The sequence below is a fragment of the Bufo bufo genome, chromosome 2 (genome assembly GCF_905171765.1).
Source record: "Bufo bufo chromosome 2, aBufBuf1.1, whole genome shotgun sequence".
Classification (NCBI taxonomy): domain Eukaryota; kingdom Metazoa; phylum Chordata; class Amphibia; order Anura; family Bufonidae; genus Bufo; species Bufo bufo.
In genome coordinates, this window is record NC_053390.1 from 351,375,126 (window position 1) to 351,400,644 (window position 25,519).

The 25,519-nt window shown below is 43.6% G+C and overlaps 1 protein-coding gene across 1 annotated transcript in view; it reads right to left on the bottom strand.

Annotated features, from left to right (window-relative positions):
- Positions 1-25,519, bottom strand: part of FAM189A2 (family with sequence similarity 189 member A2) — a 98,074-nt gene that overhangs the window by 47,880 nt on the left and 24,675 nt on the right. Inside the window, exon 2 of the mRNA XM_040417092.1 lies at positions 10,389-10,445. Within this exon, the coding sequence (XP_040273026.1) occupies positions 10,389-10,445 (57 nt within the window). The remainder of the gene's footprint in view (positions 1-10,388; positions 10,446-25,519) is intronic.

Consider the following 25,519-nt stretch of genomic DNA (forward strand, 5'->3'; position numbering starts at 1 on the left):
GGCTCCGGACAGACCACCAGTAAAGAAGACTGTTTTATCTGCCAACAAACATGGGCAGCTCTCACTGTTTCCTTGCCCACCATTAATATACCAAACAGACAAGAACACACATATATATTGATAATACATTTTTATTGAATATCATCATAAAAGACAACAAAATAGACAACAATGAAATATAATATAAATAGCAGTAATGCAGTAGCGCTGCGAATCAGCGTCACACCAAGGATACACCGGATAAATGTACTCCCTTTATACACACCTCCTAATGGCTTGACAATACAATTAATACGGAGAAATACATCTCCTCAGCAGGCCAAAGGAGAGCGTGTATTGTGATAGTAATACAGGTGATATCTAACAAAGCGAGTTGCAACAGTTATTGAGAATAGTATCAGATGTCAATAAACATATATAAGACACCTACATGCGTTAATCCATCTGGAGCCCATGTACAAAAAACCCGCATGTAACCACCAGTTAAGCATATTATGGGGGACAAACCTTAGAGTCTTGGTGAGCACACCCCGACGCGCGTTTCGCTCGGCTTCTTCAGGGGACACCATTAGGAGGTGTGTATAAAGGGGGTACATTTATCCGGTGTATCCTTGGTGTGATGCTGATGTGGCACCTAAATTTCATTTGTGATACAAAGGACACTCAGTGATATGTGCAGGACATCCTTCGGCCAAATGTGTTGCCTCTCATGGCAGGGCTTCCAATTGACAATTTTTCAGCAGTATAATGCTCTCTCACACATAGCAAGGATTTTCCAGGAATGTCTCCTCCAGATTGCAACACTTTCTTGGCCTGCCCGTTTGCCAGATTTATTGCCAATGAGACCAGATGGGGCACCAGCTTTGACAACCTATTAGTGTGCAGGACCTACAGGCCCAGCTGCAACATCTGTGGGCAAATGTGCTGCAAGATACCATATGGAACCTGTATGGCTCCATGCCCAACTGTATCTCATCTTGTATCCTGGCTAGAGACGGCCCAGCAGGGTACTACAGACTTATTTCAATTGTAAAGTTTTCTTCAAAAAACTTATCCTTTCTCTCTAATATTGTAATCACTTACATATAGTGGCCTGAAAAAGTTTTCATACCCCCTTCAACTTTTCCAAATATTTTACACGTTACACCAACAAACATAAAGAGGACATTTCACCAGGATACATGTGTTGAAATAGTTACATTACCTTACAGTGCGGCCCCCAGTGATGTCTTTCAGTTTTTGTTTTTTTTTCAAAGGACCCCCCCTTTCGTCCGCTGTGGTCCCCGTTTGTTTTTGCGCCTCATATGCTAATAAAGCGATTCGGTTCAACTAGGCGGGGACTTGAATTTGTCCTGGGCGCAGTTATCTTCTGCCTGGCTGCAAGCGCATCCAATCAGAGCGCCCCGCTCTTAGCCAGGAAGAAAAAGCTCAAGTTCTCGCGAGATTCGCGAGAACTTGAGCTTTTACACATCCCAAGCCGTGAGCCATCTTGGAGACCCCGGGGGATGCTGCTGCTGCGATGGACTCCAAGATGGCGCACGGCTCGGGATGTGTAAAAGCTCAAGTTCTCGCGAGTCTCGCGAGAACTTGAACTCCTTCTCTCTGGCTAAGAGTGGGGCGCTCTGATTGGATGCGCTCGCAGAAGATAACCGCGTAAGGTAATATAACAATTTCAATGCATGTATCCTGGTGAAAGGTCCTCTTTAAATGTATTTTATTGGGATTTTATGTGATAGACCAACACAAAAGTAGCAAATACTGTATGCGTCAAGTGAAAATAAAATGATAAATGGTTTTCAAAATTTGTAATAAATAAAAATCTGGAAAGTGTGGCGTGCATTTGTATGTAGCCCCCTGAGTCAATACTTTATAGGACCACCCTTTGCTGCAAGTCTTTTGGCGTATGTCTCTACCAACTTTGCACAGCTGGAGGCTGAAATGTGTGCCCATTCTTCTTTGCAAAATAGCCCAAGCTCAGTCAGGTGGACGGAGAGCGTCTGTGAACAGCAATTTTCAAGTTTTGCCATAGATTCTTAATCGGATTCAAGCCTAGACTTTGATTGGGCCATTCTAACATATGAATCTACTTTGATTTAAACCATTCCATTGTAGCTCTGACTGTATGTTTAGGTTTGTTGTCCTGCTAGAAGGTGCACCTCTGCCTCAGTCTCAAGTCTTTTCATGGTGTTCAGGGAGATGTGCAGTGTTAGTTTTCCGCCACATATATTGTTTTTCATTTAGGCCAAAATGTTCAACTTTGGTTTCATCTGACCAGAGCACCTTCTTCCACATGTTGCTGTCTCCCCTACATGGCTTGTGGCAAACTGCAAACGGGACTTTTTTTGGGTTGCTTTCAAAAATGGCTTTTTTTTTGCCACTCTTCCATAAAGGCCAGATTTGTGGCGTACAAGACTAAGGCTGGGTTCACACGGGCGTGACGGATTGGCTCAGGATGCGTTCAGGGTGCGTTCAGTGAAACTCGCACTATTTTGCAAGCAAGTTCAGTCAGTTTTGTCTGCGATTGCGTTTAGTTGTTCAGTTTTTTCCGCGCGGGTGCAATGCGTTTTGATGCGTTTTTCACGCGCGTGATAAAAAACGGAAGGTTTACAAACAACATCTCTTAGCAACCATCAGTGAAAAACGCATCGCACCCGCACTTGCTTGCGGATGCAGTGCGTTTTTCACGCAGCCCCATTCACTTCTATGGGGCCTGTCCTGCGTTACAAACGCAGAATATAGAACATGCTGCGATTTTAAAGCATTGCAGAAGTGATGCGTGAAAAAAAACGCTCATGTACACAGATCCATTGAAATGAATGGTGCCGGATTCAGTGCGGGTGCAATACGTTCACCTACCGCATTGCACCCGCGCGGAAATCTCGCCCGTGTGAACTCAGCCTAATAGTTGTCCTGAGGACAGATTCTCCTACCTGAGCTGTGAATCTCTGCAGCTCCTCCAGAGTGATCTTGGGCCTCTTGCCTGCTTTTCTTATTAGTGCTCCCCTTTCCTGGGCTGTCAGTTTAGGTGAATGACCATGTCTTGGTAGGTTTGCAGTTGTGCCATACTCCTTCCATATTCAGATAATGGATCGAACAGGGCTCCGTGAGATGTTCAGAACTTGGGATATTTTTTTATAACCTAACCCTGCTTTACACTTCTCCACAGCTTTATGCTTTATTTACACGTCAGTGATTTCCATCAGTGATTGTGAACCAAAACCAGGATTGGAGCTATACAGAGATAAGGTATAAAGGAAAAAACCTGCACCTCTTCTGTGTTTAGAGCTGCACCTGGTTTTGGCTCAAAATCACTGATGGAAATCACTGACCGAACACTGACTGTGTGAATTAGGCTTCATTCACACATCCGTGGAACATGGTGAGATACCGTACTGGCATCCTGCTTAATGCAGGAGTGCACGGCGTCATTGGTTGCTATGTCGCCGTGCGCTTTGTGCCGCCGCTGCAGTACAGTAATACACTCGTATAGATCATAGGAGTCTATTACTGTACTGCAGCAGCGGCACAAAGCGCACGGCGTGATAGCAACCAATGACACCGTGCGCTCCTGCACTAAGCAGGATGCCAGGCCGGTATCTCACGGACCGTGTTCCGCGGATGTGTGAATGAAGCCTAAGGGCTTATCCTTAACCTGTCTGGTGTGTTCCTTGGTTTTCATGATGCTGTTTGATCACTAACAAAACTCTGACGCCTTCACAGAACAGTTGTAGTTATACCAAGAATAAATTACACACAAGTGGATTCTATGTACTAAATAGGTTACTTCTGAAGGCAATTGGTCACACTGGATGTTATATAGGGTTATCAGAGTATAGGGGCCTAAATACAAATGCACACCACACCTTTCAGGTTTTTAGTTATAAAATTTTTTGAAAACCATGTATAATTTTCTTTTCACTTCACACATACTTGCTACTTTGTGTTGGTCTATCACATAAAATCCCAATAAAAACACATTTAACCTCTTAAGGACACAGGGCGTACCGGTACGTCCTGTGTAGTTCCGATCACTGCCGCGCGGCGGGCGGTGATCGGAACTGGGTGCCTGCTCAAATCATTGAGCAGGCACCCTGGGACAATGCGCGGGGGAGGGGGTCCTGTGACCCCCCCCCCCCCCCCCGTGTCGGCGATCGCAGCAAACTGCAGGTCAATTCAGACCTGCGGTTTGCTGAGTTTCCGGGTTATTCGGGTCTCTGGGGACCCGATAACCCGGAACAGGTTGTTGATCGGTGGTGTGATAATACACCACCAATCACCATCCTGCGATCCTGAGAGGTGATGGTTACATCATCTCTCAGGATCGGTTCTGATTGGCTGCAGGGGCGGGCAGTTCAAATTATTGCAGTGCTCCTCTCCTCCTCCTTTCTGTGTCCGAGAGCAGAGGAGAGAGGAGCGCTGCATCGGATCTCCAGAGCCAGCACCCCCATCTGTGCCTAGCACCCCCTTCTGACCCTCCACAGTGCCATCTGGCACTAAAAGGTATTTAGGGAAAGGTTAGGGACAGGTTAGGTTAAGCAGGGATATTCAGGGAAAGTTTTGTTAAAAAAAAAATATATATATATTTTTGTTGCATCACCCTAAATCGGGTGTCTGGGGTCCACAGCACAGCTGTGTGACCCTAGACACCCCTCCCCCCCCAGGGGTGCTGCAGCTTGCCCCCCCCCCCCCCCAACTTTTTTTTGGGCGCAAACTTTTTTTCTGTGTACGCTGACTGTGGCCGGCTCTCTTAGCGTCCGGCCACTGTTAGCGCATCGCACACCCCAACGCTGATCAGCTTCGGACGAGATTGAATTTAAAAAAAAATTTGGGCCTTTTATTTTATTTCTTTTTTTCTTTTTTTTTTTCTGTTAGGTTTAGGGTAAGTACGTGAACACACGTGCCCCCACACACACGCACACCAAATAACGATTTCCACACACTCACACACACTCCCCTATGGCCCGCCGGATGTTCTCCCAGTGAGGACAAGGATGACCCCACTTTCCTTTTGTCATATGCATCCTCCTCATCATCTAGCGATGATGATGAGCCCCCAAGGAGGCGGAGACGCCGCCAGGCGGAGCAAGGGGACCGCCATGCTAGGGACCCTGTGGCCCACACTAGTACGAGAAGCTCTGGGGCTCGTACTAGTTTTCCGGCCCACCAGTTAAGTCCACCGGAGCCCCCTACCGGTGAACTTGCATGGTATACCCCAGAGCATTTTGAGCCTGCGATTCCTGATTTTGTTGGCCAACCAGGAATCCAGACTATTTTAGTCTTTTTTTCAGTGACCACTTTGTGAACCTGATGGTGGAGCAAACTAACCTGTTCGCCCAACAGTTCATTGCTCAACACCCGGGCTCCTTTTTGGCTAGGGCCGGTGGCTGGACTCCGGTCAGTGCAGCCGAGATGAGGACGTTTTGGGGCCTCGTGCTGCACATGGGCCTAGTCAAAAAACCTAGTGTCAGGCATTACTGGAGTGGGGACGTCCTCTACCAGACCCCACTTTACAGTACGGCCATGACACGTACCCGGTTTGAAGCCATCCGGAAATACCTGCATTATGCAGATAATGCAGCATGTCCCCCCCAAGGTGATCCTGCCTATGACCGCTTGTACAAAATCAGGCCGGTCATCGATCACTTTGGGGCCAAATTTTTGGAGGACTATGTATCTGGAAGGGAGGTTGCGGTTGATGAGTCTCTCATTGCTTTCAAGGGGAGACTAATTTTCCGCCAGTATGTTCCCTCTAAGCGGGCGAGGTATGGCGTGAAGCTGTACAAACTTTGTGAGAGTACCTCAGGGTACACTTACAAGTTTCATGTGTACGACGGGCGAGATTCCCGTATTCAACCCCCAGAATGTCCCCCCACTCTGGGTGTTAGCGGGAAACTTGTGTGGGACCTTATGCACCCACTGCTAGATAAAGGTTACCACCTGTACGTGGATAACCTTTATACTAGTATCCCCTTGTTCCAGTCCCTCGCCGCCAGATCCACGTCCGCTTGTGGGAATGTGCGGAAAAATCAACGCGACCTCCCTACCCACCCCCTCCAGGTACCTATCCCCAGGGGTGCGACCCATGCCCTTACCAGTGGAAACCTGTTGCTGGTCAGATATAAGGACAAGAGGGATGTCCTTGTACTGTCCACAATTCACGGTAACGGCATCACCCCTGTCCCTGTGCGAGGTACCGCGGCAACGGTCCTCAAGCCCGATTGCATCATCGACTACAATCAGTATATGGGAGGAGTTGATCTCTCTGATCAAGTCATCAAGCCATATAATGCCATGCGCAAAACCTGGGCATGGTACAAAAAAGTTGCGGTCTACTTGGTACAGGTTGCCTTGTACAACTCTTTTGTGCTGTCCAGGAGCGCTGGCAACACAGGGAAATTCCTTCAGTTGAGGCAGTCCTCAAGGCCCTGATCTTTTCTGACCGGGAAAAAGCAGGCCGGAGTACCTCGGGAACTGGAGGCGCCCGGATCGTCCCTGGCCAACACTTTCTAGGTGTGGTCCCCCATACTGGAAAGAAGGGACGGACCCCCAAAAAAGTGCAGAGTGCGTCACAGGAGGGGGATACGGAAGAACACCACCACTCAGTGTGACACGTGCCCCGATCATCCGGGCCTCTGCATTGACGGTTGCTTCGGGGAGTACCACACTTCCATGGAGTTCTAAATTTATAATCCCCTTCCCCAATTTTAATTCCATTTAGCCACTGACAATAAGAAAACTATGGTTCTCAGACTTGAGACACTAAAACAAAAAAAAAAAACATTTTCAAAAATATTATTTTGTAAAACTAAAATAAATTAAAAAAGTAGACATTAGGTATCATCCCGTCCGTAAGAATCTGCTCTATAAAAATACCTCATGACCTAACCGCTCAGATGAACACGGTCAAAAAAAATTTGTCACATTACATCACAAAAATTGTAATAGCAATCTGTAACGATCTCCTGGCACCCCGACTGGGTACCTCTGTTGATGGATGCTCCTAGCGCTTCCCGAGGACTCCAAGCACTCCACTCGACACCGTAACCACCACAGGAACCAGGAACAGGAACAGCTCTTACAAGAGCTAGTAGTTATAGCCAGGGGAGAATAGCAAATCTTCAGCATATAGCAATCCCCAGTGTCGATCAGTTACCCAAACACCAGCCTCAACATGATGAAGGGTAAAACAGGAACTCTTTATTGAACACACAAGCATTGACTTATATACACATTTTCCAACAAGGGTGCCACCCCTGTGGACCTGGTTGGGAACTGAGGACATAACATAGCAGCCAATCCTTACAGTTTAAACACAAAAACTATACATTCAACAAACACAATGGCATTGTCTGTGACGCAATTAAACACAATGGCATTGCCTGTGATGCACTCAATAACAGAATAGGCATTGCCTTTGATGCAATCAACAAAATAAATTTACCAAAACACAATGGGCTCTGCCTGTGATACAATTACCAAACATAATGGGCTAACTTAATCACTAACAGGCAGAAAGCACACATTTTTCCCCAAAACACAGAAACCACCTCAAAACCCCACATATCCCCATAATTTATACATCCGTGGTTAGCTCTGATCTGGGTGAACAACATATCCAAAAATCACCCAGATCCGAGCAGGGGTTCCCGAATTCCATGGAAGTCACATTTGGCCGACCGCAAGCATGGCTTTCCTGCCCAAAACAGTACCACAGATTTAGACTGTGCGGACGGTCTGTCTTCTCCTTCAAAGTTAGGATATGGGCCATAATCCTGAGGCAAGAGGCTGGCAAACAGGCCCCTCCAAAACCCAGTGGTGAGGTTAGTTTCGCCACACAAGCGATCAAAAAGTCATATGCCCCCCAAAATAGTGCCAATAAAACCGTCCTCTCATCCCGCAAAAAATTAGCCCCTACCTAAGATAATCGGCTAAAAACTTTAAAAGAAACTGACTCTTAGACTATGAAGATACTAAAATGTTATTTATTTTTTGGTTTATAAAAAGATAATATAGTGTAAAACATAAATAAATGTAACATATTAGGTATCGCCGCGTCCGTAAGAATCTTCTCTATAAAAATACCCCATGACCTAACCCCTCAGATGAACACGGTCAAAAATTTTTAATAAAAACGATGCAAAAACAGCTATTTTTGGGCAAATTTTCAATTTTAATCCGTTTTTTTCCAGTAACAAAGCAAGGGTTAACAGCCAAATAAAACTTAATATTTATTACCCTGATTCTGCAGTTTACGACCACATATGGGGTGCTTCTGTAAACTTCTGTTCGACTAAACGGCAGGGCGCAGAAGGAAAGGAACGCTGTATGGTTTCTGGAAGGCGGATTTTGATGGCCTTTTTTTTTGGCACCATGTCCCATTTGAAGACCCCCTGATGCACCCCTAGAGTAGAAACTCTAGGAAAAACTACCCCATCTAAGAAAATACACCCCTCAAGGTATTCAAAACTGATTTTACAAACTTTATTAACCCTTTAGGTGTTCCTCAACAGACTTTATGGCAAATGGAGAGGAAATTTCAGAATTTCTATTTTTGGTAACCTTGCCTCACAAAAATGTAAAATAGAGCAACCAAAAATCATATGTACCCTAAAAATAGACCCAACAGAACTGCCACCTTATCCCATAGTTTCCAAAATGGGGTCACTTTTATGGAGTTTCTACTCTAGGGGTGCATCAGGGGGGCTTCAAATGGGACATGGTGTAAATAAACCAGTCCAGCAAAATCAGCCTTCCAAAAACCACACGGCGCACCTTTCCCTCTACGCCCTACCGTGTGCCCGTACAGTAGTTTACGGCCACATATGGGTGTTTCTGCAAACTACAGAATCAGGGCAATAAATATAGCGTTTTGTTTGGCTGTTGACCCTTATTATGTAACTGGAAAAAATGGAAAATTTGCCAAAAAATTTAAATTCTAAACTTCTAAGCCTTGTAACATCCCCAAAAAATTAAATGTCATTCCCAAAATGATCCAAACATGAAGTAGACATATGGGGAATGTAAAGTAATAACTATTTTTGTAGGTATTACTATGTATTATAGAAGTAGAGAAATTAAAACTTTGAAATTTGCTAATTTTTCAAAATTTTTGGCAAATTTGTTTTTTTTAAATAAATAAAAATGAATTTGACTCCATTTTACCAGTGTCATGAAGTACAATATGTGACGAAAAAACTATTTTAGAATGGCCTGGATAAGTCAAAGCGTTTTAAAGTTATCACCACATAAAGTGACACTGGTCAGATTTGCAAAAAATGGCCTGGTCCTTAAGGTGAAATATGGCCGTGTCCTTAAGGGGTTAAGTTTGTGGGTGTAACATGAAAAAAATGTGGAAAAGTTCAGAGGGCATGAAAACATTTTCAAAGCACTGTATATCATCATATATACATATATAATCATTACATTCACACACAGAAAAGTCTGATTAAATTCCAACAATTCCTTCTTAGTGAATTGCTGGGTGCATTAATTTTATTTTTCAGTAAATGTATTATCTACATTCTTGATTTGATCCAGGTTAAGGAGATTTAGAATCATTTATACATGCCACAAACGTCTAATTATTCCCCATTATCCATAAAGTAAGAAAAGTCCATATACATCAGATACATTTTGTCTATGTGTTCTCTTAGGAGACATGGTCCTGCAAACTTAGGCCATGAAAAATTCAACTGAGATTGTGAACTTTGCTTCTTTAACTGAAATTGCCTCTTGTAGCTTCTGTTCTCTACAATATACGTGCCAATGAAGTGCCTGATCAAGACATTGTACCTCCAAAATACAGAAGAAATATCCTTCAAGCAGGTTTTTAAAGTATATACCTTTATGCACAACCTGATCTTTAAGAAAAATCAGGTCACCACCCCCCCCCCCCCCCCCCCCCCCCCAAATCAAATCAGGGCATCAGACAACCCCTCTAATTTATATATTTATTTTTCTGAGATTTTCCACAGATGCATCAAAAGAACATTATCCAAATCTGTTTCACATTGGTTAACAGAGTTTTCCAGGATTAAATTCTGATAACCTATGCTCAGGATAGATCATCAATACCAGATCATCAGGGGTCTCACTCCTAGCACCACCACCGACCAGCTGAATAAGCCGGTGAGTGATGTGGCCTCTTCCAAGGACAGTGACGCCTCGTACATCAGTTACATGGCCTGAGTGAATGGGCCTGAGCTGTAATACCAAGTGCAGCCACTATACAATGTAGGGTGCTGTGCATGGTATGCTACAAGGAGGCCACAGCTCTCCAGTGAAAACAGCCGACTGGTTCCTCGCCGATCAGATATTGATTACCTATTCTGAGGACAGGTCATAAATGTTGTACCCAGTTATCTCACCCAGTGGTATTTTTCACTTACCAGAAGGACCATGGGCTTCTTCCATGTAGTTAGTCCTATAATTCCAGACAGAATTACCTACAAAAAGAGATTCCAAAATCAATCTCAGTTATGTTTTATGACTTAATTCTTCGGTGTGTTTATTTTATGGTGTTGAGCTGCAGGAATACTGAATGGATTATTCATTCATTTACCTACACACTTCCTAGAGTCAATAAAAAAGGCATGAAAGCTATTACAATAATAAAATTATATATATATATATATATATATATATATATATATATATATATATACACATATACATACACATACACACACACACAGTGCTGCCCATAATTATTCATACCCCTGGCAAACTTTGACTTAAAGTTACTTTTATTCAACCAGCAAGTAATTTTTTGACGGGAAATGACATAGGTGTCTCCCAAAAGATAATAAGACGATGTACAAGAGGCATTATTGTGGGAAAAAAACATTTCTCAGCTTTTATTTACATTTGAGCAAATAGTGTCCAGTCCAAAATTATTCATACCCTTCACAAACTGTCACAGTCTGTGGGAAAATCAAAATTTCTATACCATTCCAAATAGTCCAAGCTGTTCTAAAGCATCCTAATTACCCTGATTAATTGGGAACAGGTGTTTTAATCAACTCAACAGGTGAAAAACAGCAGCTCTCTGCAGTTGGTTTGTGGACAGTCATGGCTAAGACAAAGAAGCTCAGTGAGGACCTGCGGCTGCGCATTGTGGCTGCTCACAAGTCAGGAAAGGGCTACAAGGCCATTTCTAAATGTTTTTGAGTTCCAGTGGCTACAGTGCAAAGTATTATAAAAAAAAAAATACAAGATGTTCTGCACTGTGGAAAATCTCAGAGGACATGGTCGGAAGCCAAAAGTGACACCTGTGCTGGCCAGGAGGATAGTTACAGAGGCGAAAAATAATTTAAGGATCACCACCAAGGCTATCCTGGTGAATCTGGGCTCTGCTGTTGGCAATGTATCAAGGCAGACAATCGAACGGACACTGCTGGGCTCCAGGGATGCAGACCAAGGAGGACGCACATCTCCAGATAAGGCACACAAAAGCTCTCTTGGCCTTTGCAAAAGCTCATCTGGACAAAGAAGACGACTTCTGGTCTTCTGTGTTATGGTTAGATGAAACAAAAATTTAATTGTTTGGTCACAATGATGCTTCCTTCATTTGGCGTAAAAAAGGAGAAGCCTTCAACCCAAAGAACACCATCCCCACTGTCAAACATGGTGGTGGGAACCTAATGCTTTGGGGGGGGTTTTCAGCCAATGGACCAGGGAACCTAATCACAGTAAACGGCACCATGAAAAAAGAGCAATACATGAGGATTCTCAACGACAACATCAGGCAGTCTGCAGAGAAACTTGGCCTTGGGCACCAGTGGACATTTCAGCATGACAATGACCCAAAACACACAGCAAAAGTGGTGAAGAAATGGTTGGCAGACAACAACATTAACGTTTTGGAGTGGCCCAACCAGAGTCCAGACTTGAATCCAATTGAGAATCTGTGGAGGGAGCTAAAGATCAGGGTGATGGATAGAAGACCCTCCAACCTGAAAGATTTGGAGCTCATTGCTAAAGATGAATAGGCAAAAATACCTGTGGAGACATGCAAAAAGCTGGTCTGCAATTATAGGAAGCGTTTGATCGCTGTAATAGCCAATAAAGGCTTTTCTATTGATTATTGAGAAGGGTATGAATAATTTTGGACTGGATACTTTTTGCTCAAATGTAAATAAAAGCTGAGAAATGTTTTTTTTTTCCCACAATAATTGCTCTTGTACATCGTCTTATTATCTTTTGGGAGACACCTATGTCATTTCCCGTCAAAAAATTACTTGCTGGTTGAATAAAAGTAACTAAGTCAAAATTTGCCAGTGGTATGAATAATTATGGGCAGCACTGTATATATACGGTATATGGAAAACTGGTTTAGATGTCCATAGCAAAGAATCAGATTCTACCTTTCATTTTCCAAAGGTGTTCTGAAAAATGAAAGGTGGAATCTGAATGGTTGCTATGGCCAACTAAGCCAGTTTTACTTTACACCAGTTTTGATAAATCTCCCCCAATGTCCAAACACCCTTCACTCCAGCCAAATAGGCACAGCATGCCCTCAATTCTGCTTGACTTTTACCCACTGCATGTGGATGGGGTTTTTAAAACTGTACTGTAAATTGCTGTGGATTTTAAGCGCAGTGCGGACATGCCAACTTGCTGGTGCTCTGCTTAGCATTCTCCTTTTGGCATGTTTTAATGGTGCTAAATAGCATTACAAAATTAAAAGCAGTGCCATCCCCATAGCTAGAGGATCCAGAGAACCCCTGATTAAAAACTGAAAGGACACATGCCTCAGTATTCTAGCAATCAGGGAATCACAAAACTGACCCCCACTCTGACAAAACTGACCCCCTACTCTTCTTATATGTTTCAATGATTGAACATGTTTTTCATGAAGCTCTTGTTCTCCATCTTATGCAATATTTAGAAGACATTTAAAGGGTTTTCCGAGACTTATTGGACCTGGGACCCCCACTGATCAGCTGTTTGAGAAGGCACAGACGCTCGCAGTAGTGCCGAGGCCTTCTCTCAGCTTTTCGTAGGCCAGTGACGACACGTTCATCGGTCACGTGGTCTAGACGCCGCTCAGCCCCATTCAAATGAATGGGGCTGAGCGCGATACCAAGCAAAGCCACTGTACAATGTACAGCACTGTGTTTGGTGAGCACGGAGAAGGCTGTGGCACTCACAAGAGCACTGGTGCCTTCTCAAACAGGTGATTGGCGGGTGTCTCGGGTGCTGGACCTCCACCATTCAGATACTGATCCAGAGGATAGGTCACCAGTTATAAAATCTTGGAAAATCCTTTTGACTGTATAGCATCACCTAAGTATCAGGGGTGGACAAACTACTGAACACTTTGGGGGCCAGCTTGATCATCATAGGAACCCCTGTGATTTGCTTTTAGTAGTCGGAACATTCTAGGTGCACCAGCTACCTGGCTGAATTTGGCAATGTGCAGTATTTCTATTCATTTATTTATGAATGATGTCTGCATATTTGCTAACTAAGCTCATTTCTTCCATCTCGGTGATTCTGTTCGATATAGTACGTACACTACACCTTTTCTCAGTTCGGTAAGTGCAGAGTGTTCGGGTAAGTGCACTTCACTGCTACGAGTGATATGTAGGTAACCTATTTTCCAAGCTCTCGTCTCAGGTTCACTAAATGTCAACATGTAGCTGACGTAAAAAAAAAATACTACTCCATTTAATACTGGCAAAGGATCTTAATGCCTCTTCCCAGTCTTCATTAGAGCAACTGCGCTCAGTTGGACATTTCTTCCTAAACAATAACAGTACCCTGCAGATGCTTGGACTCCCATAAGAGGAATGAAAGGCACATATAACATTTCAAAATGTCAAGTGCTCTTTATAGTACGCTAATTTCATTATTCAACATTTTTCGCAAGGTTGTGAGATAAAGCCAATAAAAACATAATAATAAGAGATATTACAGTTAAAAAAGGAAGTAAACACTTTGGAAATACTTGTATTCCTGTACTGATTAGAACTATAGACAAAACACAATCTTAGGCTACTTTCACACTAGCGTTTTAACTGGATCCGGCAGGGCTTAGCAAAAACACTCCCGTTACTGATAATACAACCGGATCCGTTATAAACGGATCCGGTTGTATTATCTTTAACATTGCCAAGAAGGATTGTCATAAACTCCAATGAAAGTCAATGGGGGACGGATCCGTATGTGTCAGATTGTGTCAGGACGGAAAGCAAACTACAACATGTTGCGGTTTGTTCTCCGGTCTGGGAATGGAACTAAACGGAACTGAATGCATTTTGGAGCATTCCGTTCTGTTCAGTTCAGTTTTGTCCCCATTGACAATGAATAGGGACAAAACTGAAGAGTTTTTTTACAGTATTGATTCCAGGGCTCCATATGGCGACCAAAATGGTCGCCAATGCGACTTAGAATTTACAAATGGCGACAAGACTTTTTAGTCTTGTCGCCATTTGCGACTAGACCCGCCGCAGCTCTGCAGTTGAATACAGCGGCGGGCACAGGAGATGATAGTTCTCTGCCCCGCCGCCGATGTTCTCAGCAGCGCAGTGGAGGAGTCTCTCCCTCCCCGCCGCCAATAAGAAGAGAGACAGGAGGAGGAGGGGAGGGGCTGTGGCCACTCCGCCACCAATGAAGATAACTGACCTGTTAAAGGGTTTCTATCACTTTGTATCACATAATTAGCTGTCAGACACTAGCGATCTGCTAGTGTCTGCTCTGGCCAACTATCCTACTATAATCACTTGTGGGGCAACGGTTTTGCTAAAAAACAAACTTTTATAAATATGCTAATGAGCCTCTGGGTGCTTTGTGGGCGTCATTAGCACCTAGAGGCTCCGTCTACCTTCATAAACAGCCGCCGCCCAGCCCGTCCCTCCAGCCCGCCCATGTCCTCCTCCGTGTGACGCAGCGGACGAATTCTAGCGCATGCGCCGTGCGCGGCTGTATTCGGCGCATTTGAGATGTCTGAGCTGGGAGCGGTCAGACATTCAATGCGCATGCGCCGAATACAGCCGCGCACGGCGCATGCACGTCCGCTGCGTCACACGGAGGAGGACATGGGTGGGCTGGAGGGACGCGCTGGGCGGCGGCTGTTTATGAAGGTAGACGGAGCCTCTAGGTGCTAATGACGCCCACATAGCACCCAGAGGCTCATTAGCATATTTATAAAAGTTCGTTTTTTAGCAAAACCGCTGCCCCACAAGCGATTATAGTAGGATGGTTGGCCAGAGCAGACACTAGCAGATCGCTAGTGTCTGACAGCTAATTATGTGATACAAAGTGATAGAAACCCTTTAATACAAATACAGAAGGCGGGTGCCGGAATCAAATAGCCGGCACCCAACCTCTATGACAGGGAGCTGCAATCAGCGGCAGTTAACCCTTCAGGTGCGGTACCTGAGGGGTTAACTGCAGCGGACGGCAGCTCCCTGTCATAGACGTCGGGTGCCGGCTATTTGATTCCTGTATTTGTATTAACAGGTCAGTTATCTTCATTGGTGGCGCAGTGCGCCCCCAACACCCTAGTATAATAAACATTTGTGGCGCAGTGCCAATGAGGGTTAAAAAAATTTAAAAAAATTAACTCACCTCCTCCAATTGATCGCGTAGCTGCCGGTCTCCTGTTCTTTCTTCAGGACCTGTCAAAGGACCTGTGATGACGTCACTGAGCTCATCACATGGTCCATTACCATGGTGATGGATCATGTGATGTACCATGTGATGAGCACAGTGATGTCACCACAGGTCCTTTGACAGGTACTGAAGAAAGAACAGGAGACCGGCAGCTACGCGATCAATTGGTGGAGGGGAGTTCATTTTTTTATTTTTTAACCCTCAATTGACCTTCTACTAAGCATTCTGTATTAATAGCATTCCTTATTTTCCCTTATAACCATGTTATAAGGGAAAATAATACAGTGAATAGACTTTCATCCTAGCAACCATGCGTGAAAATCGCACCGCATCCGCACTTGCTTGCGATTTTCACGCAGCCCCATTAACTTCTATGGGCCTGCTTTGCGTGAAAAACGCACAACATAGAGCATGCTGCGATTTTCACGCAACTCACAAGTGATGCGTGAAAATCACCGCTCATGTGCACAGCCCCATAGAAGTGAATGGGTCCGGATTCAGTGCGGGTGCAATGCGTACACCTCACGCATTGCACCAGCGCGGAAAACTCGCCCGTGTGAAAGGGGCCTAAGGGTGAATAGGACAAGGGTTCCAGCCCCTAAGGGGGCTAATAGTAAGTAAAAAAAATAAATAAACACAAACACTAAGGCTACTTTCACACTTGCGGCAGTGTGATCCAGCGGGCAGTTCAGTCGTCAGAACTGCCTGCCGGATCCGCCTATCTGGATGTGACTGAAAGCATTTGTGAGACGCATCCGTATGCGGATCCATCTCACAAATACATTGCAAGAACGAATCCATCTCTCCGCTTGTCATACGGACAGACGGATCAGTCTTGTATCTCTTTACACATTTTTACCGGTCTGCGCATGCGCAGACCGGAAGGACGTTTCCGGCATTCCGGTATTTTGAATGCCGGACCCGGCACTAATACATTCCTATGGGGAAAAATGCCGGATCCGGCATTCAGGCAAGTCTTCAGTTTTTTTCGCCGGAGATAAAACCGTAGCATGCTACGGTTTTATCTTTTGCCTGATCAGTCAAAATGACTGAACTGAAGACATCCTGATTCCTCCCGAACGGATTACTCTCCATTCAGAATGCCTGGGGATATGCCTGATCAGTTCTTCTCCGGTATAGAGCCCCTAGGACGGAACTCTATGCCGGAAATGAAAAACTCTAGTGTGAAAGTACCCTAAAATATTAAGTTTAAATCCCCCCTTTCCCAATTTTACATATAAAATATATAAACAATAAATAAACATTGTACATAGCGCTGCGTCCGAAAAGTCCAAACTATTAAATTATTAAAAAATATCTACTATGCGGGTAAGCGCCGTAACAGAAATAAATAAATAAAAAACATGCGATTCGCCATTTTTTTGTCACCTTGTCACCCCAAAAAAAAGGGTAGGACTGTTCTATTATGGGCCGAACGTTTCATAAATTGCACGCGGCTTTTTTTGGTGTTTTTTTTTTTTTTTTGCTTGGTATTAAGTATCGCAATACTTTTTTATGGTGACGAAAGCGAATCAAAATTTTGGTATCGAAACAACCCTACGCCGATCTGATCGGCGTAGCGTTGTCACGATACCAAAATTTTGATTCGGTTTAGATTTGGCGACTAAAAATTTAACTTAACTAAATTTTTCAGTTCAGGAGCCAATGGCTACTAGGTATTTTTTTTAGTCTGGAGCACTGATTGAGCCTCTATGATGGATCTCAATACCGGAAAACTAAAACGCTAGTTTGAAAGAAGCCTTAGAGATGCAGCATGCAAAGGAGAAAACTGCTAAAAATGGCATTCATTGGATATGAAATGGGACTGAGCAGCACAAAAGCCATATGATCGATGGACATTAGTCTCAAGTTACAGTCTTTTCAAACAGCTTATTATTAGGGGTTTTGGGAGACGGTATTGATCTAATATTGATGACTAGAGATGAGCGAAATTCATATTTTTAAATTCGTTCACTCTTTGTTTGGTGGTAAAAGCAGAATTGCGTTATGGATCCCGTTACCATGGACCATAACGCAATTCTATGACGGAATGCCTCTAAAGGCATTCCGTTATTCATTCCGTCATAATAGAAGTCTATGGGCTGCAAAACGGATCCGTCCCATTTTTGTTATGCAGGGGAGTACTCTAAAGGCATTCCGTTATAGAATTGCATTATGGTCCGTGGTAACGGAATCTATAACGTAATTCTGCTTTTACCACCAAACGAAACGTGAACGAATTTCATAACCTGAACTTCGCTCTACTCTATTGATGACCTATCCTGAGGACGGGTCATTAATATTTAAATCCCCGAAAACCCCTTTAATATGAAAATGGGTAAAAAGATTATTTTGACTGGTGAAACTTCAAATGTCTCAAGTTCACCACAACATGAACCACTGTTTGTTTCAGGTGAATGTAGAGTGGTCCCTCAATATATAATATTAATTGGTTCCAGGACGACCATTGTATGTTGAAACCATTGTAAGTTGAATAATTGGTTCCAAAGCCCCAAAATGTCATCCAGGATAAGAGAAAATTAATATATAAGAAAAATAAGCAGATAACTAGACAAGTCCTCACATATAACAGTCAGGAATAGCTGCTAACTAGCCAACTAATCCAGCTATTGTACCACGGAAGTGACCTGGATTGGTTGGCTCTGAGTCTGAGACATTGTATGTTGAGTCTGGTTTCAACTTACGATGGGTCAGAAAAGACCATTGTATGTTGAAAATATTGTATTCTGAGGCCATTGTATCCTGAGGGATCACTGTGATTCATTTTCAGAACAGAAACTTCTGAGGACAGGCCATCAATATCAAAATTCTGGAAAACCCCTTAAAGGGCTTCTGTCACCCCACTAAACAGTTTTTTTTTTTTTTTGGTTAGTTATAATCCCTATACTGCGATTTATGCATACATACTGTAATTAATCATTTCGGTTCAGTAGATTATGTTAAAAACGTATTTTTTAAATATGCAAATTACCTTGCTACCAGCAAGTAGGGCGGCTGCTTGCTGGTAGCAGCCGCATCCTCCTATCCTAAAGACGCCCCCTCCGCATGTTGATTGACAGGGCCAGCGGACGGGATCTTTCTCTGCTGGCCCTGTTTGCATTCAAAATCTGGCGCCTGCGCCGTACCTGTCTTCAGTCGGCGCAGGCGCACTGAGAGGCGGACGCTCGCTCGGCCGCTCCATCCTCAATGCCCCTGCGCCGATGACGTCATCAAGTACACCCGGAAGAGAAGACGCCGGCATCGCTGGAAGGAGGCGGAGAGTCTGGTGACGTCGCTGGGTGCTCGAATCAGGTAAGTATGTACGTAATAAGCATGCTGCCACAAAAACCACCAACGAAATGGGAATAAATAATTTTATAAAAATGACAGTTATTAACACTATACCACCAACGATTATTAATAATAAATCTCTTCCGGGTGTACTTGATGACGTCATCGGCGCAGGCGCATTGAGGATGGAGCGGCCGAGCGAGCGTCCTCCTCTCAGTGCGCCTGCGCCGACTGAATACCGTTACGGCGCAGGCGTGAGATCTTGATAGCAGACAGGACCAGCCAGAGGACGATCCCGTCCGTTGGCCCTGTCAATCAACATGCGGAGGGGGCGTCTTTAGGATAGGAGGATGCGGCTGCTACCAGCAAGTAGCCGCCCTACTTGCTGGTAGCAAGGTAATTTGCATATTTTAAAAATACGTTTTTAACATAATCTACTGAACCGAAATGATTAATTACAGTATGTATTAAAAAAAATCGAGTATAGGGATTATAAGTAACCAAAAAAAATATAATATGTTTAGTGGGGTGACAGAAGCCCTTTAAAGAATTTTATTTTTTTAGAAACGTATTTGTTCTTTTTCGACAAACCATCAATAAAACAACACGGACACAGATCTGATATAAAGGTTGTCTGCCCCGGGCTCCAGCTGACAAGCCAAAATGAAGTATAGTCTGCCACAAAAGATAAAATGAGCAGAGAGCATGGCTTGCAAGCAAAGAAATGAAATGTCAGCAGGTCAGGACAAGACCATGAATCCTAAAGAAGGCAGCAGGTCAGGACAAGACCATGAAACCTAAAGAAGGCAGCAGGTCAGGACAAGACCATGAAACCTAAAGAAGGCAGCACGGGTAAGGGTGAGTTCACACCAGCGCTATACATCTCCATTGTTCTGCTCCGTTACAGGATTTGGCACATAGCTGAGATGAGCGGAGCTGAACAGACTCCACTGACTACAATGGAGTCCATTCATTTTCTGTTTTGGGAATCTCTTTTATACAGGACCAAAAAAACTGCATGCTTAACTTTTTTTTTTTGTTTTTTTTTTGTTGTTGACCTGAACAGAGCCCTCCAATGCAGATGTGAACAAGTCCTAACCGGACAGAACCCAAGAACAGCCATCCGACACATCAGGCAACGCTTTCCTATTATGTTACAGTAATGAAGAAAACAAACAATTTTGCAAACAAATTGCTCTTAGAATTACCTATAAAATTATTCAGATCCCTCGTTTTTATACAAGAATTTCACTTACTACACTTACTACTATCAGATGCTTTCCTTGTCTTTTGTTAAAGGGCAACGTGACCTTTTCTGGAGCTGTTCATTAAATATTAAATACTGCAGCCCCCCCTTCAGGTAGGGATATCATGACAATCTTATTAATTAGCCATTTAACTCCTTATGAACAAATGCATTATAGTATTTTAGTCGTGTTTGTCTAAGAAAACATATTAATGGCAACTTTGCAATAAAAAAAGCGACAAATATTGCAGTGGTTTCCATACATGTCCGAGTTACCCTTGGTCAGGAATAGGATCAAGGATGTTAAAGGCTGCCTTACATGGGCAGATTATGCAAGTGATTGTCGGGAAGGAAGCGTTCCTTCCCGGCAATCGCCTGCTCGTCAGTGGAGGAGACGCTGCTATTACCTCCTCAGTATGGGGAGTGATTACTAACGCTGGGTTCACACTTGAGCGTACCGAAGGAGTGCTCTGTATGCGCGATTGTATCGCACGTTTACAGACGCGGCTCCGGCTACAAGCAACGCCCATAGTCGCGCGTTCCCGGAAGTCTATGTACGGGAACGCGCGACCATACGCCCCAAAGAAGCTCCTGTACTTCTTGGGGCGTAGGGCGTTTTACAGCACGATCGTACGCGCTGTAAAACGCTCAGGTGAGAACCATGCCCATAGGGGATCATTGGTTCTTGCCTGTTGAGCGTTTTACAGCGCGTAGGAACGCGCTGTAAAACGCTCAGGTGTGAACCCAGCATAATTCCATCACTGTTTGCCAGCAGCAGATCTTGATTAGACACCACGATCTGCCTCTGGGAAATTAAGATTTTTAAACCTGTTGAAAGATTGGCATTGCCCGATAAACAAGCGTTTGCTCATTTATCGGGTAATTGGCAGCAGTATTAAGCCTCATGCAGACATCCGTGGAACACGGTCCGTGAGATACCGGACTGGCATTGCAGGAGTGCACGGCGTCATTGGCTGCTATGATGCCGTGCGCTCCTGCAATGCCAGTCCGGTATCTCACGGACCGTGTTCCATGGACGTCTGCATGAGGCTTTACTCTGTCAGATGACCGCTAATAAGCATTCGTACAAATGCTCGTTACCGATGATCTGGTAGACTATCTTTAGGCTTTAGGGCAGGGATAAGCAACCTCTGGCGCTCCAACTGTTCTGAAACTACAACTCCCAGAATCCACCTTTCACTTCTTTGGGAGTTACAAGAACAGTTAAGTAAGTGTGCATGCTGGGAGTTGTAGTTTCACAGCAGCTGGAGTGCTGATCACTGCTTTAGGATATGTTAAAGGGAACCTGTCACCGGGATTTTGGATATAGAGCTGAGGACATGGGTTGCTAGATGGCCGCTAGCACATCCGCAATACCCAGTTCCATAGCTCTGTGTGCTTTTATTGTGTAAAAAAACCCGATTTGATACATATGCAAATTAACCTGAGACGAGTCCTGTATGTGAGATGAATCAGGGACAGGACTCATCTCAGGTTAATTTGCATATGTATCAAATCTTTTTTTTTACACAATAAAAGCACACAGAGCTATGGGGACTGGGTATTGCGGATGTGCTAGCGGCCATCTAGCAACCCATGTCCTCAGCTCTATAGCCAAAATCCAGGTGACAGGTTCCCTTTAAGGGCTCATTCAGGCGGCCATATGCTGTCTGCAAAAAAGCGGATCAGTTTTTTTTTTTCGGATTAGATGCAGACCCATTCACTTCTTTGGGGCCCTTTTCTCCATTCTATGGCTCTGCAAAACAAATAAAACATGTCCTATACTTGTCTGTGAAAATCAGGACGTCTATGGGTCCGCAAAAATGCAGAATGCAATCCGTTTTTTTGCAGACATGCTGAACTGTCAGCAAAAAAACGGATCCGCATTTTTGCGGACAGCATACGGCCTTCTGAATGAGCCCTAAAATTCATAAATTTTTCATGAATCCTGTGCGGATTTCATGCTGAATTCATTGTTCTTAATGGAAATCAGCATTGCCGTTCATGCAGCCACTGGTTCTTTGTCACTTCTTGGCACGGAAACTGTGCTTAGCCACACTGGTTTAGCTCCACTAAATGAGGCTAATCCACACACAGTCCCACAGCAGATCAAACTGCAAATCTGTCAGCAAAAATCCAAGGCTGACGATTGCATTTCTGACGCCAATTCAGTGTCAGATTGTTCCGCAGGATTTACTCATTCAGACGGCTGTATGTGTTTTGTGGTCCACACATTGCGGATCTGCAAAACACAGATACCGGCCCGATTGCGTTCCGAAATTTGCGGACCGCACTCGGCCTATTCTTGTTGGCAATAAAAGAATAAAACACGCTCTGTATTTTTTACTGGGCCGCGGAACGGAACAACGGATGCGTACAGCACACAGTGTGCTGTCAGAATCTTTTGCGGTCCCATTGAAATGAATGTGTCCGCACCCGTTCCACAAAAATGCGGAACAGGTGCGGAACACAACATACGGCCGTCTGAATGAGCCCTAAAGGAAATGTGTGATCAGAAAGTGATCTATTGTTTAAATCAGGTTTTTATGTTAAACACATTTTTTAGCATTTTGGAGATTTTTGTTTTAATTTTACATATCAATATATTGTAAAAAAATATCTAAAAGTATGCAAGTTTCGCACTGGCCACTAGACGTAATAGGTCGAAAGTTAACTGATATCGTCCTCTATGTATAGATAACACTGGAGCAACCATTGACAATAGGTGATATCACAAGCTTATCACAGAGCATGTCAAGGAAACTCTCCCATAGAACTCAATGAGGTCTCCTCCTGTCCACTGTGTCTATGTCCCATGTGGCTCCACTCAAAGATCAGGAAGCCTTGACATATATTAGGCCTAGTGGCTAGTGTGAAAACTCCAGGATTTTAAGATTTTTGTAAAATATAGATCAGGACATTGAAAATTAGAAAAAAAAACTGAATTAAAAACCCCTCAAAATAAAAAAACACAACATACAAACATAAAAAGGTGATTTAAATAATAGATCTGATGACACATTCCCTATAATAGTTGTGTGAAAACACAGTTAAAGGGAATCGTTGGAAATACATGGTCAGTTAGGGGAATTGTCTCAGCAACTCTGAAATATTTGATCAAGTTGCTCTTACATCATCCATATTTTAAAGAAGGCTATATGTACTTGATCAAACTAAATGCCTCATTATCTTTGGTACCTACAAAAACAATTTTGAAAGGTCTTTTGAATGCTATCAATAATTGATAACACCTCCCCTGTGTACAGCTATCAGTGACTGACAGCTATGTATGTATATACACTTACACAAAGAATGCTATCAATCACTGATAAAACCTTTCCCGTGTACAGATATCAGTGACTGACAGCTATCTATGTATACACACTTACACAGAGAATGCTATCAATCACTGATAACACCTCCCCTGTGTACAACTATCAGTGGCTGACAGCTATCTATGTATACACACTTACACAGAGAATGCCATCAATCACTGATAACACCTCCCCCGTGTACAACTATCAGTGACTGACAGCTATCTATGTATACACACTTACACAGAGAATGCTATCAATCACTGATAACACTTCCCCTGTGTACAACTATCAGTGACTGACAGCTATCTATGTATACACACTTACACAGAGAATGCTATCAATCACTGATAACACCTCCCCTGTTTACAGATATCAGTGACTGACAGCTCTCTATGTATACACACACAGAGAATGCTATTAATAACTGATAACACCTCCCTGTGTACAGCTATCAGTGACTGACATCTATATATATATATATATGCTTACACAGAGAATGCTATCAATCACTGATAACACCTCCCCTGTGTATAATTATCAGTGACTGACAGCTATCGGTATACACAGTTACACAGAGAATGCTATCAATCTCTGATAACACCTCCTCCGTGTACAGCTATCAGTGACCTACAGCTATCTATGTATGCACACTTACACAGAATGCTATCAATCACTGATAACACCTCCCCTGTGTATAATTATCAGTGACTGACAGCTATCTATGTATACACAGTTACACAGAGAATGCTATCAATCTCTGATAACACCTCCCTATGTACAGCTATCAGTGACTGACTGCTATCTATATATATCTGCTTACACAGAGAATACTATCAATTTGAGTTGAGCAAACCCAAACTGTAAAGTTCGGGTTCGTACCGAACATTAGGGTTTTCGGCACTCGGACCCGAACATTTACGTAAAAGTTCAGGTTCAGTGATTTTTATGGCGCTTTTTGAAAGGCTGCAAAGCAGCCAATCAACAAGCGTCATACTACTTGCCCCAAAAGGCCATCACAGCCATGCCTACTATTGGTATGGCTGTGATTGGCCAACTGCAGCATGTGACCCAGCCTCTATTTAAGCTGGAGTCACATAGCGCCGCCCGTCACTCTGCTCGGATTAGTGTAGGGAGAGGCTGCAGCTGCTGTGAGGGAGAGATCAGGGAGAAATCTCATCAAGAACTAGTTTATGTACTCAGCGATCTACAGAAAAAGTGGTTTGTGGGTGTAGTGCACAATTTTTTTAAGCCTGCCCTGAGCCAACTACTGCTGAAAACGAACTTTTTTTTCTTCAGTTAGTCAATATCAATACATGATCGGCAGCCATTTTATGCAACGATAGCCTATGCTGGTGCACTATCTGCAAGTCCAGAAATACAGCTTTGGCATACTGGGGTGAAAAACCCTCTAATATACTGCACATCTGGGATTAGACAAGCATAAGTGACAGTCACATTTAGGACAGAAATAGCGGCTATTCCGTTTGCAGGCAGGGCAATAATAGGGCTAGAATCAGGGACATTGCCCCAACAGCCTATTAATACATTTGCCTGCTATCCTGCAAACGTAGGCTAGTGGAAAAATCTTTTCCACATTTAGGTTTTTGATTTATTTCTTTACGTGCATAAGTCAGTCACATTTAGGACAGAAATACAGTTTTTTGGTTACTTGGGTGAAAAAACCCTCTAATATACTGCATATCTGGGATTACACGTGCATAGGTCACTATCACATTTAGGCCATAAATACGGCTTTGGCATACTGGGGTGAAAAAACCTCTAATATACTGCACATCTGTGATTACACGTGCATAAGTCACTGTCACATTTAGGACAGAAATACAGCTTTTGGTTACTGGGGTGAAAAAACCCTCTAATATACTGCACATCTGGGATTACACGTGCATAAGTCACTGTCACATTTAGGACAGAAATACAGCTTTTTGGTTAGGGTGAAAAAAGCCTCTAATATATTGCACATCTGGGATTAGACAAGCATAAGTGACTGTCACATTTAGGACAGAAATAGCAGCTATTCCGTTTGCAG